Below are 15,412 nucleotides of genomic sequence, written 5' to 3' on the forward strand. Positions count from 1 at the left end.
AGGGAAGTTATACAGTTTACTAAGAAAGAAAAGTTCTGGTGTTTGCAGACATGAGTTTCAGTTACTGAAGAGAACTGCTTATGAGCTCTTTCATTCCCTGAATCTACTGATCAATCAATAAGTATTTATTAAATACCTAGTATGTGTCAAGCACTGTTAGGAAATATGGACAAAAAAATAAACAGCCTCTGCTTCTATTCCACCAGGGGAAAACATGTATCCATATAAGTAAATATAAAATACGATAAAAAGGAAGAATAAATAGAATGAACATGCAGCATTTAGAGAAATCATGAAAGCCTTCATAGATAAACTAGCATTAAACTAAGCTTTCAAGGAAGGTAGGGATTCTAAGAGACAGAGGTAAGAGAGCAACGCACTGCAGGAATATGGAATGCAAAAGGCATGGGATGTTATGTGTCACAAACAGTTAAGCAGGCAAGACGGGTTGGACCACTGAGAAGTAAAGGTAATTGACAAGTCCTTATTGCTCCCATGATCCCCACTCTCCAGTGATGTTGGATGCTGTGCACACACATACTACACTATGACTGCTCTCTGATACAGTGCCATGCCCAACGTGTGAGGATATGAGCACCTGTGCTTAGGAGCATAGCAAGCCAGGGCATCAAGGTCTTAGGTTGCTCCCTATGAGAAGCTGGCAGATTACTACTGATTTCTTTCTGTAAGTAAGTTCATAAAGTTTTGGATTTTGATTCAACTGAAAAAAACCAAAACATCACATTTCTTTTCGTACAACAGATATGTCTTCATGTTTCCTTGGCACTTTCTGGAATATATTTCTCTTCACTTCTAGGTACTGATGTCCTTTTCTTTCTTTTAGGCCCAGTTCAGGACTTCCTTCAGGAAATCCTCCCTGATCTCTGTAGCTGAAAGTAGCCTTTTCTTTCTCAAATTTTTCTAAAGCACTTTGATTCATGGTAAACTATTAAGGGCTGGGGTTGACAACATGCTGACATCTTGAGATGGGTGAATGGTGTAAGGAGAAGCATACAGAAGTATGATGAAAACAATTAACATCGGAAAACAGGAATTTCTGGCAAATATTAAAGTGTCAGGATCATTCAAGGAAGATAAAGGTGAGAAAAGATTTAATGAGCATTATAGAGACCATAAATGGAGATTTTTTTAATAACAGACATCAGAGTTTTCTAAGAAGAGAACAAGAAAAAAATGCTCTTAAACTATAGCAAGAGAGATTTTAGGAAGGCACACAGAACAGTGACAGCATGAACTGTTAAACCCTGGGACAGAGGGGCTGAGAAATCACCTTTTTTGTAGATCATTAAGAACAGGAAAACTACCTCTTGAATGGGTTAGGTCAAGTCTTGTGTGAAGGCAGAGGGGTGTACAACATAACCTAGGAGGTTCCTTCCAGCCTCAGATTTTGACAGGCTTACTACCACCCAGAGGAATGCTGGTAGGGAACCCTGAGGTCCTTTAACCTATACATGCTAGAGAAGGACAGAGTATCATGTTTAATGAAATGAAGAGTTGTTCCATAGCGTAAGCTCAATTTTCAAAAAATACCTGACACCAAGTACCATTTACTAACTACCTTTCAATATAACTTTAATAAAAGCAATGAAAGAGATCTGAGGGCCAACACTGGAAAAGTGGGAAATATTGTTTTGGATCAGTGTTTATCAGAAACCAGACTAAAATCAGATTTAAACCTGCTCAAGAGATCTGTAATTCCATCCATATGAGTGCACCTTCTACCAATAAAGATCCCAAACCCCCCATCCACATTCTTTCCTCCTATATGATTCTTGTCCATGTCTGTCCGTCAAATTTGAAGACTGGAAAATAAACCCGACAGATTGGTGTGTGAAAGCTGGAAAGGTGAGTTGGAGCCTGCCTTCAAGTTCTTTTGCTATTACAGATGAATCAATGTAACATGTAGGGAAATGACTTGATACCAACACATCTAAACTCAGAGACGCTCAGTCTGCTGGCTGATTTGGCCCAAATTACTTACCTAAAATGGAAAGCAGCACTGGATGTGTAGCCAGGAGATCTGGGTTTGGACCTTAGCTCTGACATTCACTAGCTAGACCTTGGGTAAGTCATTTACCCTAAGCCTCAATTTTGTCTTCTGTAAAATGGAAATACCTACACTGTCTTATTCTCACAGATCTGTTATTAGGGAAGTGGTCACTCTCACTACATAATCAACTCCCATTTCTGATCATACATGCCCTTGAAGTTGAACCTAGGTTAAAAATTCCAGCTCACCAAAAACCTTCACCAATAAAATATATGGGGACTCACCTTGGATTCCTTACATCCAGCTGATAAATGTTCCCATCTTGAGTCCCCGCCAACAGAGAAAAGCCAGAGAGAAAAGCACAGCAGTTGAAAGCATCTGAGCCAACAAAAAGGAACACCTGGAAGGAAGTGGGAAGAAAAGGAAGCTGTGTAAAGGTCAACTTACTTCCTGAGAAAAGCAAGCAAGCAAGGCCAATTTTATCTGTTTTGAGACACTCATTTGTCTCTTCAGTCATTCCAAATCACTTCTTTCTCTCCTGAAATGTTCTCTTAGAACTGCTCTGGATCTCTGATTTGTCCCTAGCACAGTCTACATTGTCAGTTTGTGGAACTGAACCATCCCCAATACGATGCAAGCTCTCAAGGCAGGGGGACAGCATCTCAAGCACCAAGCCCAGGGCCTTGCTCAGAGCAGTTTGTTGAACCAATGTGAATAAGACTGTGTTGAGTACCATGGAGGAGATGCAGGTCAATGAGACATAATTCCTTTCTTCAAAGAATTCTTTATTATTGCTGTTAACAATAGAAAGCATTTATACTATGCACTTTACAAATATCCCATTTGATCCTCACAATAATCTTGGGAGGGAGATCCTATTATTATACCCATTTTACAGATGAGGAAATTGGGGGTATATAAAGGGTTAAAAAACTTGCCCAGGGTCACAGAACTAGTGAGTGTCAGTGGAAGGATTCCAATTCAGGTCTTCCCGACTCTATTCTGCAAGCCACCTAGCTGCCTAGAGACATTCTCAGGCTAACCATCTCGGTTTAGGTCCATACTACCTTTCACTGGCACTGTTGTAGTAACTTCCTAACTGGTCTTCCTGTTTCTAGTTCATTCCTTCTCCAATCCATCCTCCCCACAGTGAAACACAAGTAATTTTCCTTAACGAACTGCTCAGATCACTAGCTCTTCATAAAAATTATTAGCAGCTCCTCATTCCTTTCCAAGTATAATCTGCTGCCTGGCTCCAACCTCCCTTTCCTGCTTTCTTTCATATTATTCCTCTTTGTCTATCATCCATTCCTCTAAAATTGAGCTAGTCTCTTCTTCCCATTCTTGTCCCACCCTCCACATCTTTATGTCTTTGCCCCTACATGGTTCCTCATACCTGGAATGGACTGCCTCTCACCACCTGTCCATTAAAACTCCTCTCTTCCTTCATGGACCAACTCAGGTATTATCTCTTCCATGAAGTTTTCCCTAAGTTTCTCCTCCTCACTCAGGGAAAAGTGATTTGTTCATTCTCTGCCCTTAAAAAATTGTCCTTTTTATCAGTTACTTTTGCACTTGTCCTTCTTTCTGCTAAAATGTCACCTCTATTTATGTTTCTTCCACATAACAACTGCTTAATAAAATTTTAATTCATTTGAATCCAATAAGGCACAATCTAACAAGTGCCACATGGCCTTAAGAAACTCGCCTTGTTCTTTTTGTTAATTCTTTTCCATTCTAGAATAGAGTACAGAGAATAGAGTTTCTGATTTTCCTTAGGAGTTCAAGCCATGGGGATGTGGGAGACAAGAAAGTAGGCAAAGACATTGTCAAAGTCCAACTGTGACGCACTAAGGAGCATAGATCTTGGGCTCCAGCCCAGCAGAAGCTAGAGTTGCCAGCTCTGGACTTAAACTTGGTGGGACTAATGCTCTGCAGGACGTGAGCTAAGCCATGAGTCTAATTCCTTTTTGCTTGATGTATTTCCAGAGCTGGGCATGAGAATTCCCTCTAAACGTGCAGCAAACTTTTCAATGAAGTTTCAGAGACCAAGGTGGAATGCAGGGAATATGTCCCTGAGGTGTTGGGGGAAAATGTATGTTTGTCATTGTTCTATCTTTGAAGTAAATGTGCCTTGGTAAAAGCTAATTTGATAGTAAGTGGTTAGATGGAAGTGTAATGCTATTCACTGGGCCCCTAAAAATGAGGGGAACACAGCCAATATCTTGTATTCATTTTGCATTTGTTCTACATACACTCAGATACCACATTCTCCCCCAAGAGAACATAAGCTCCTTGAAAAAAGAGATGATTTCATTTTTTTGTCTTTGTAATCTAGTACCTTGCACATAATAAGTGCTTAATGCATGATTATTGATAATGATTGGTTATGAATGACTGATGATGAATGATTCTTAGCTGTGTGACCCTTGGGAATATATCACTCATCCACACTGAGTCTCACTTTCTCCATCTATAAAAACAAGAAAGAGACTGAGATCATTACTGATAGAGTTGAGGTGAAGTGATCAAAAAAACTAAGTATTCAAAAGCACTTTCTGCTTTTGCGCTATAAATATAAAGCCCTATACGAGGGTAAACTATTACTATTACAGTACAAATATATTGTGGAAGGCACTTACTGGCTGCCTGCTACATAATCCCACACACTGGAGTTTTTTATCTTCCCGAGCCAAAAGCAGCATCTTCCCTTCTGTTCCAATCTCCCGTTCACCTGCAAGAAAGAAAAGTGAAGTTAACACACTTAGGGGCTGTGGTGCACTGGAAAAAGCAGCGACTTAGAACCTACTACACTTGGAAGAGTCACTTCTCTTCTGGCTTCAGTTTTTCATTTGTAAAATGAGGGAGTTGGATTTAATCATCTCTAAAATCCCTTTCAACTCTAACATTTTCTACTATTAAAGATGATCTATTCCATGAACCTGAGAAGCTTATGATCTAAAGGCCATCCCATTTCTGGATGACTGCTACTTAAATAGAAAATAGCATTATTATAGGTCAAAATGTACTCGTTATTATGGGCCAAGGCTAGTTCAAATCACCAAACCCTCAATTACTTTTGAACATGTTTCTCACTACTGTGCTTCCCAATCAGATCTACATGTTCTGACTAGGCCAATTTTCTCACATGGGGCTCATTCTAGTCCATTTGTGTGCATACTCACATAACTAGTCCCACTTAGAATGTACTTCCCCTTTCTTTCTGCACTGCTACACTTAACCCATTCTTCAAGTACTACCTCAAATAAATCACAAAGTTGGAAGACAAAAAAAGATGTCTGGTTCAATCCCTACTCAGGAGTTCCCTATACAAATAATCTCCAACAAACAGTTATATCACCTCACCCTCACCTGCAGACCTACAGTAATGGGAAGTCACTGCTACTCTAGGTAGTCCCTTCTACTTTCACATAACTATGGCCACTAAATTTTTCTTTACATCAAAGAATTCTTCTGAATAAGATGGCTCACAGCTTTATAGCTTGTAGTACGTTTTCCTTACAACACTCCTGGCAAAGAAATAGGACAAAACAAACAACAAACATTTATTAAGCAACTGCTGTGTGCACTGCACTGTGCTAGACCCTGATAATACAATGATAAAAATGACCTAGGTCTTGACCTCAAGAAGCTTGTGACTTATTGAGGTGGGGGTTTGGAAGTGAGAGGGAGGGACTATGACTTCCACATAAATATATATATGTGTATATAAATATATATATATATACATACATACACACACGCATATATATGTATATGTATACATACATATATGTATATAGCAAAGCAGAGAGTGATAAGGAAAAGGGAGAAACCTACACAAAGTCCTCCAGGCATATCTGAGGATGGGGAGATCATTTTTAGCTAAGAAGATCAGTGGAAACTACACAAAGGACCTGGAACCTGAGCTAAACCCTGAAGAAGAAAAAGTGTGATAGGCAGATGTGAAAAAGGGAGTGATTTTAGCACGGTTTTGGTAGTGTTCTACGTATTGGAAATGGATTATACAGAAGCAGGAGACAGAATGTTAATTTGGGGGAAAGCCATTTTTGTTGGAAAGAACATGTGAATATAATTTAAAATGAAGATGGAAAAATAACTTGGTATCAGACTGTGAATGGCCTTGGATATCAAAGTAAGGAATTTGTGTTTTATCCTAGGTACAACAGGGAATCAATTAAGGTCTTGGAGAAGGGGAATAACATGGTCAGACTTATGCTTTAGAAAGATTGTTTTGCCTGCTATGTAAAAGACAGATCAAGATTGGAAGAAATTAAGAGTCAAGGAAACCAGGTAGAAGATTGTTATAATAGTATATGAAAAGAGCTAATAAGGGCTTACACTACAGTAGCTAAATTATGAATGGAGAGAAAGGGATAAATGCTAGAGATGTTAGGGAAATAGAATCAACAATATTTGGCAAAAGATCAGATATTCAGGGGAAAGGCTAGAGAAGGAAAGAGGAATGTCAAAGTTGATTCCAAATTTTTTAACCTGGATGACTGGATTATAGTACCATTTATAAAACTAGGGAAATTTGGAAGACGAATTAGTTTGTTAAAGAAGATAATAAATTCAGTTTTGGTTATACTGAGTTCAAGATGTTGAAAGGATACCCAGGCTGGAGCAAGCGGCCAGTTCCATGGCATCCAGCATCACCACCATTTTTGTTGATGTGTCAGCTCCACTGGGGTTTGAGGAAACCTGTGGCTGATGAAGAGTAACACTCCTGACCCTCCTCAACGCACTTCCCCCCAACCTTGACTACCCTCCTGCTCCCCTGGCTTCCCAGACCTCACCACGGAGAGCTGACAACTTAGTCAAATGCCTCACTGCCAGATTTGTAACAAGGAAAATCAGAAGATCATGAGAAATGCATAGTGAATTGGTGTCAGTTAGCAACCAAAGGTTCCCTGAGTTGTTTTCCTGGAGATGAAGACAGCAGCTTAGACAAAGATTGTAAATTGTTTCCATCAAAAAAAGAGATGCCTTCACTTCAGCTTCCTGAAGGTGACTGAACTGAAGCAAAAAAGGATTACTCATCAGATCATAGCAGAGTTGGGAATTCTTGTGACAAAGAAGAAACACATGAAGAAAAATCTCAGAGATAACTCATTTTCCTGGTGGAGACTTTGCAGAGCAAGTATCAAAGACAAAACAGAACAAATATACTGCAAGAATTAAGGTCATCTAAGCTTACAGAAACATCCAATAAAAAAACTTATTCAGAAAGTCCGTATGATACAGACTGTACCAAGAAACTTATTTCAAGAATACAAAATGTTTCAGCATGGCAAGATTTGTTGGAAGAAATAGAATCAGAGCTCTTATCTGCAGGGCTTTCAAATGAACATAGAGTACCCAATGGAATAAAATAAAATAAACATTAATTCTGTCTTAAAAATATATACAAGACAAATAACTGCAATGGGAACACACTCTAAAGAAGCTAATAAAAGACAACAAGAGGCATCAGGAACTTCTTTTAGAAATTTGTTCAGAAGAAGACAATCTAAGAGAAGAACTAAAAAAAAGAACAGAAACAGAGAGATAACACATAAACATAATTAAATAGAAACAAGAATAAAGGAACTCAATAAAGATATTAACATTTCTTTTTTTTTTTTTAATTTAACTTTTAACATTTATTTTCACACAATTTTGGGTTACAAATTTTCTCCCCTTTTATCCCCTCCCCCCCCCAAACCCAAGCTTTCTAATTGCCCCTGTGACCTATCTGCTCTCTCCTCTATCCTCCCTCCCTGCCCTTGTCTCCGTCTTCTCTTTTGTCCTGTAGGGCCAGATAGCTTTCTTGACCCCTTAACCTGTAAGATATTAACATTTCTAAGAAAAACTTTGTAATGCAAGATATACTGAAGCCAAAAATGTGACTCAGCAATTACACAGAGATGACTTTTCAAATAAAGCAGGAAAACAAGAAACGAGAAGAGGTCCACCATGAAGAAAGAAGCAATGGTGATGAAGTGTGTCAAAGGTGAAAAGGAATCTTTCTATATTAGAAAGGAAAAGGAGGGACTTGAGAAAAAACTCAAAGATGCAAATAAAGAAATTGAGAAACATTAACAAAGGCAAACAGCTTTCCCAAGAAAAAAGGAAGACTACACCAGCTCTACGAAACAAAGGAAATTGATGCCAGTAGAATGAGCAGAGAAATTGAGAAACTGAACAAAGATCATCAAAGTAAAATGGGCACAAAACAAACTAAAAACAGAAATGGATTTGCACAAGGAAACCAAAGATGAACTCGCATAAACAACAATAAAATTAACTTAGGCCAAAGAAGAGGCAGTTCAAATATGGAAAAATTTTTGAGAAATGATAAAAGCATATCAAGAGTCAGAAAAAACTAAACCAAATGAGTTAGATGTAAAGCTCAAAGTCTCAAAAGGAGAATTAGAAAAACAAATGAAGGAAAAATCTGATTATCTAGGGATGCATTATGCCAAAAGAAAACTAGAAGATTTGAAGAGGACATTTAAGGAGGGTATAAATGAGTTATGGACACTAAGAACAAAGGTGATGTATCTAGAAGATGAATGGTTAAGAACAGAAGATAAATTATCGAAATATAAAGAGATTATTGATGGCCAAAAAGGTGAAATTCAAAATTTGCTGGATAGAGTTAAAACTGTAGAGCAGTTATAGGGCCCAGCTTCAAAGAGATAAATAAGAAATTGAAGACTTGTCTGAAGAAATGGGGAATCTGAACTCTTTGATTAATGACGTACAAAAAAGACACCGAAGGCAGCAGAAAAGGAGAATCTGAACTGTTATTATTTACTGAAAAATTAACTAGTAAGAATGCCCAACTTCAATCTGAATCTAATTCTTTACAGTCACAATTTGATAAACTCTCCTGTAGTGAAATTCAATTACATAGTCATTGCGAACACATGAGACAGACTAATACTGATCTGGAAAGTAGGTTATTAAAAGAAGAACTTCAAAAGAATGAAAGTCAAGCTTTGCAAGCTGAACTGACTTCTAGACAAGTAGAATTAAATGTATTAAATATTCAAGCAGAACTGAAAGATGAACTAATTACCCAAAGATGTAAACATTTTTCAAATCTCAAAGATCACACCAAGCAACTTCAACAGAAAGAAAATTAGACCAGATTAAAAATGACAGCTATGATAAAGAAGTCAGTAGCGCAGGGAATTGTTCTAGTTTATCAGGGTCCCTTAATACTCTAAGAAGAAAAGATTAATCACCAGAAAATACTGCCCCTCTCCCCCACAGCTGTAGATAACATTCCAGAAATGGACAAGACTATGCTGACTGAGGGGATAGTAAGGCTGCAGAAAGCTCAAGCCCAGACAAATGAAAAGACTGAATTTATGAAGAATCATGTAAAGCAATTTGTAGAAGAAATTAGGAAAAAAACCAAAATAATTCAGAGTTATATCTTACAAGAAGAAGCACGCACATTGTCATTAGAGGCATCCGATTTTAACAAGGTCCGTTTCAGTAGACAAGGAGGCATCATGACATCCTTGTATACTTCCCATCTGGCTAATAGTGAGCTGACATTAGAACTCTCCTTGGAGATCAAATGAAAATTACAGGCTGTTTTGGAGGATACATTACTTAAAAATATTACTTTGAAGGAAAATCTACAAACACTATGAACAGAAATGGAAAGACTTATTAAATACCAACATGAATTGGAACAGAGCACAAAGCAAACGTAACAGAAAGCTCTTGCAAGTAAACAAACAAAAGCTGTACTAGGAGTAGGTGCTACAGACCTCAGTGGCATTTTGAAATTTTTCTTATGATCTGCATGTCAATCAGTGAAAGTGTATTCTACCTGTTCAATACAAAATTAAGTCATAATTGAACTATTAGATATGACTCATCCTTGCTGCTCTCTGACCATTCAAATGAACTGCTACATATAAGACCTTAATTGACACCCCTAATGACTATTTACAGTAGCCAGATTTTTACTCTGCAGCAACCAAACCATGCTTGGCTTATCATACAGATATATCTATGAGATACAATCTTAGTTTTTTTCCACATAATGAATCAATATCCAGGAAGTCAAGATAACTATATGATGATAATATACTATGTAGATAAGCTTTTAAATTTCTACATTTATGAAAAATGGAAACGAATTATTCCAGTATATATGTCTGTATCGGTCCATTTTGAGAAATTTTTACTAGGAAGTTAGTTTTTGGAAGAAAACCATTAGAAAGAATGTGTTGGCCATATTCTTATTTTTAATGTAAGTATAAGCAGAAATCCACTGAAGAAAATATTTTACTTCTTTTTTTTAAATGATATACACTACAGCCTTATATATCTGGATCAGGACTGAGCAAAACCAGGGCATAAAAAAATCCAGATATTCCAGCTAGAAAAATAGTCCAGAGATCTGGAAAAATAACATGTAATTTATGCTCTTAAAAAAATTAATATTTATTAAAGACCCAATACACTGATATCTTCAGCTTAGTATCAATATTTTAGTTTCTTTGGGTAGTAGGGAATAGGTACATATGTACATGTTATCACATCTTAAAAAGTGACCACAAAATATTAAATTATTAACAACAATTTCTCCATAATAATTCAATTCTTAATCCCTCAGTCAGTTAATTGTTGAGATTTTAAAATGGAAGATTTAGCATCAGGGTAAAAGAGTGAGGTAGTTTTTGAATGACTTCCCTAATTAAGCAATGTCTTTTTTTCATGTGCCCTATTTTCTATACTACACAAATACGAATAATATGTTTCTATTACATAATCTTGTGCAGTTTGGACTTTTTGAGTGTATGCATTTATACAAACAGGTTTATTTATAGGAGTAGATATGTACAAATATAATTATTTAAATATGTAATGATTTTTAGCCATAGGTGGATCATTGATTAATGAATACATTTCATCCAAACAACTTTAGGATGTCCTATTTTTAGAGGTTATTTCAAGGGTAACTGCTGTATAACTCAATTCTGTCAAGCTGATCAAGTCAAGGGCTTGATACAGAAAAAACAAAGATACTAATTTAGTTTTGTATTTTCAGAAATTCAGTTCTAAGGACACTTGTTATAAATAACATGGCCCTTTGTAACAGATTAGGGAAATGTTAGTCCATGTGTATAGCTGGATGTCCCAACGATGCTTTGGGGAAACTATTCCTTTTTCTTCTTGAGGAATGCTTGGTGTTACTGAAATAGATTGCTATGGTTCTACAGGTTTTTCAGCACTAACAAGAATTTGATACTTATTTTTTCCTTTAAAAAAACTTGTAACATATGGCATTAGCTTTCTAGTAATGTTTTTTTATATTACTAACGCCAACTGGTGTTGTTGACAAATGCATCTAATTATGCTGAAATAGGAAAAAAATTTTTCCTTTTACACTATGTTCAAATTCATTCTTTACTACAAAGTTTTACATGTAAATGTAAAGCTAGATTTAACAAAACATTTAGATACTCCATGGCACCTTGGTGAAAATGTTTTATAGGTCATCTTTTCATTCACCGTGATTTACTGTTCTTGTACATATTGGTTCTAGTGACTTTTTTTCTCAGTAACTTTAAGAACAAAACTCTTTTGACACTTAAGAACGTTGCTCTTTTAAAAATCTTTATTGCCAGTTGGTGGCACTACTAACCAGAATTTCAAAAGAGGTAATTAATTGAAAATTTCTCCAAATATGAAGATTTTCTAACAAAATGACTAAGTGATAGTTATAGCTATATGGTAAAGATGTATTTTTATTCCAGAATAGAAAAATTTTTAAAAATTTCTGTATGTCCATTGTCTGCAGAAGTAATATTTATTTATATTTCTGAATATATACATAGTCTCTTTGATTTCATTAAAATATTAATTTTGTAGTTATAAATGAAGTATTTCAAGAAGTCATCATAAGTTCACACTGTTATATACTGTACTATTAAAAATAAAACATCTGCTGCTGTGCTGAAAAAAAAGGACATTCAGGTAACAATGTCCAGGTGATATAGGACTGGAATTCAGGAGAGAAACTGAGTATGGAGATAAGGGAGACATCTGTATACAGATAATAAATGAATACATGAGAGTGGAAGAGCTATGGATGGGGGTGAGAATCAAGAGAAACTAGGGCTTAAGACAAAGCTTTGTGAGTAACACATGTTGGGGGCAGAGGAGGATGTATGGCAAATGAAAGCGAAAAAGGATAGTTAGTGTAGGAAGAACACTGGCAGAAATGGAGCCAAGATGGTGAAGGATGAACACTGAAGAGCTTCTCCCAGATCTTCCATTAATTAAAGATGGCACCCAGGGAATTCTCATTATGTTCCACCTGGCTATTCTCCTGCACTTCATCATCTCCAGATACTCATCATTCTGCAAGATGAAATCAACTCAGAAACTCTCACATCCTTGGATTATTTCCCAACCCAGTTGCACAATTTCATCATCCTCTGCCCTCACTTTTCAGCTTCTTTGTATCTTCAGATTAGTACAGTGCCTGGTTCATAAAAGGCACTTAATAAATAAATATTTTTGACTCTAATTCTGATACTCAAATATAGGGAGACAATATATGTGTATGTATGTGTCCTCTCTGAATGCTATCATCACCAGGGGCCATAGAGGGAGTCCAACTAGACAAGATTTGGAAGTGGTTCTGTTATGTCTTGATAATTTTATGAAAAGAATAGAAAGAAAGAGGAAGAGGAATGGCAGGGGTGGGAGGCATGGAGAAGCAGGTCAGGAAAATTGTCTCACATAATCAGGGAACACACGTAGAAACCTATGCAAATGAGGAGAGGATAGAAGGAAGTAGCTAACACTTGAAACTTACTCTTATTTGAACTGGTCAAAAGAAGGAAGAATAAACACAAACACATAGCAGGGTACAGAATACAATTCACTCAACAAAGAAATAAGGAAAGGGGAGAGGGAATTAGAGGGAGGCTTAATCCTAAACAAAACAAACTCTAGAGATTTAAAGAAATATTTATAACTGTTGTTGAAGTGGCAAAAACTGGCAATCTGAGGAGGTGTCAATCAATTGGAAACTGATGAACAAGTTATCGTTTACAAATGTGATGGGAGACTACTGCGCTGTATCATCGTAATGATCAACTAAGATTCCAGACAACTAATGATGAAACACATCCCCTGATAAGTAAAGAATTCAGAATGCAGACTAGGATAATTTTTTTTGATATAGCCAATGTGGAAATTAATTTTAATTGACTATACACATTGGGGGAGTGAGGGTGGGGTGGGATGAGAGAGTAAGAAGGCAGATCTTGGATGATTAAAATAAAGGAAATATTTTTAAAAAGAAAGAGTACTGGCTTTGTAGTAAGAGGGTCTGAGTTCAAAATCAACCTCAGAAACTACCTGTGTGAAAACAGGGAAAACACTTCATGGAAATGAGCCTCAGTTTTCTCTTCCGTAAAATTAGAAGGTTGGACTAGATGCCCTCTAAATCTATGATTGTGAGAAAACCAGGAGAAAGCAGTATCATAGAAACAAAGGAAGGAAAGGATATCTAAGAGGAATGACAAACCAAATGTCAAAAGTAACACAAATGTGAAAAAGGATTGGACCTCTTTTAGTAAATAAGACTATCGGCTTTAATAATTAAGAGATTATTAGCCCCCAAAGCTTTATAATATTACTTTTTATGGTGGCAAAAAAAAACTAGAAACAAAGTGGGTTCCCTGATTCAGGAATGGCTGGACAAACTATGGCATACGAATATAACAGAATAAGAAATTTAAAATAGGAGGAATTCATATGAACAGATGTAGTGAAATAAGAAGAACCAGGAGAACAATAGAGAGCACCATATGCACAATGACTGTAATAATATAAACAAAAAGAACTCTAAAAGGAGTCCAAACTTGTAACAGTAACGACCAGTCTTGGTCTTGGGAGGTCAACTAATGAAATATTACACCCTCCTCTTCATACAGAAGTGGAGGACTGTGGGTATAGAATATAGCTGCATATGATGTCAGATGAAGTGACTGTATTCATTTACATAACCGTTTTTCTTTGTCACAAGGGAATATTCAGCGTGGAAGAAATGAGTAAAACAATCTAGAAATGACAATATTATAAAAAACAAAAATAAAATAGTGGAGTTTGGAGGGAGAAAGAGATAGAGAGAGAGGGAGAGAAAAGAAGAGAAGAGATCATTAGCAACCCTTGTGAAAGCAATTTAGGTAAATGAGCAGATTAGAAGGCATATTGTAAAGGGTAAGGAGTAAATAGATATTGAGGAAATAGAGGCAATCAATAAGCAATAGTATGTGCTAGGTATCCCATTAAGCACTGGGGATACAAAGACAAAGTGAAACTTGGTCTCAAGGAGTTTACATTCTATGGGGAAAACTTTAAGTACAAATATAAGTGCATACAGAACACATATGACATAAATAGCAGGTGGTTTGGGAAGGGAAGGCACCAGCAGCTTGAAGGATCAGGAAAAGTTTCATTTAGGAGATTGCATGTGGGCAGTGCCTTGAAGGAAACTAGGAATTTTAAGAGGCATAGGTGGGGAGGGAGAGCCTTCCAGGCACAGGGGGTTGGGGGGGAGGGAGTCAGTATAAAGGCATGAAGATGAGAGATGGAACATGTGAGGAACACCAAGTCTAGACACTATGGCTACACCTAGAGTGAATCAAGGAGACAGATGTATAAAACTGTAAGGAGAGGAAGGGGTCGGGATGTAAAGAGTTTTTAAGTGACAGAGTTTATATTGGATCCTCTGGGAAATAAGGATTTTATAAGTGAAAGGGGTCCTCAGTGGCCACCTAGTCCAACTCATATCTGTAAAAGAATTCCCGACATAAGAGATCACTCTGCTTCTGCTTGAAAACCTCCAACGATAACAAATTCACCACCTTGTGAGGCAATGTATTTCACTGCTAGAGCTATCAATGTTAGGAAGCTTTTCCTGACATAAACTCTGAATTGTTTCATTTCAATTTCCATCCATTGCTCCTGGTTCTTCCCTTATAAGGCCACTCAGAAACAACCTAATTCCTTTTCCATATAACAGCCTTTCAAACTTGAAGACAACTATCACTCCCTAAGTCTTCCTTCCCCAGTCTAAACATCTCCATTTTCTTCAACTAATCTTCAAATGGTATGGACTTCAGGTCCTTCACCATTCCAACTGCCTTTCTGCAGACAACCTCCCTATTATAGATATCGTAGCTAAATCTGGAGCCTAGAACTAAATAAAATAATCCAGGTGAGGCCTGACCAATAGGGCTATCACTTCCTTATTCTTGAGAGCTGTGTCTATCAGTATATACCAAGGTGTCATTAGCATTTTTTGGTTGCCTTTAACACATCACTGACTCATAAAGAGCTCATAGTAAA

The 15,412-nt window shown here is 36.9% G+C and overlaps 1 protein-coding gene and 1 pseudogene across 6 annotated transcripts in view; one reads left to right on the forward strand and one right to left on the reverse strand.

Annotated features, from left to right (window-relative positions):
* Positions 1 to 15,412, reverse strand: part of PAAF1 (proteasomal ATPase associated factor 1) — a 61,206-nt gene that overhangs the window by 10,053 nt on the left and 35,741 nt on the right. For all 6 annotated transcript variants that reach the window (XR_011967402.1, XM_072610890.1, XM_072610891.1 and 3 more), the window contains 2 exons: positions 4,654 to 4,745; positions 2,296 to 2,411 (listed from right to left, as the gene is read on the reverse strand). Coding sequence is in view for 5 of the 6 variants with exons in the window: in XM_072610890.1 (XP_072466991.1) it covers positions 2,296 to 2,411; positions 4,654 to 4,745 (208 nt within the window). In the remaining variant the exon portion in view is untranslated. The remainder of the gene's footprint in view (positions 1 to 2,295; positions 2,412 to 4,653; positions 4,746 to 15,412) is intronic.
* On the forward strand, positions 6,634 to 9,747 carry LOC140503186 (coiled-coil domain-containing protein 186 pseudogene; annotated as a pseudogene).

This window comes from Notamacropus eugenii, chromosome 5 (assembly GCF_028372415.1).
Source record: "Notamacropus eugenii isolate mMacEug1 chromosome 5, mMacEug1.pri_v2, whole genome shotgun sequence".
NCBI classification, from domain to species: Eukaryota; Metazoa; Chordata; class Mammalia; order Diprotodontia; family Macropodidae; genus Notamacropus; species Notamacropus eugenii.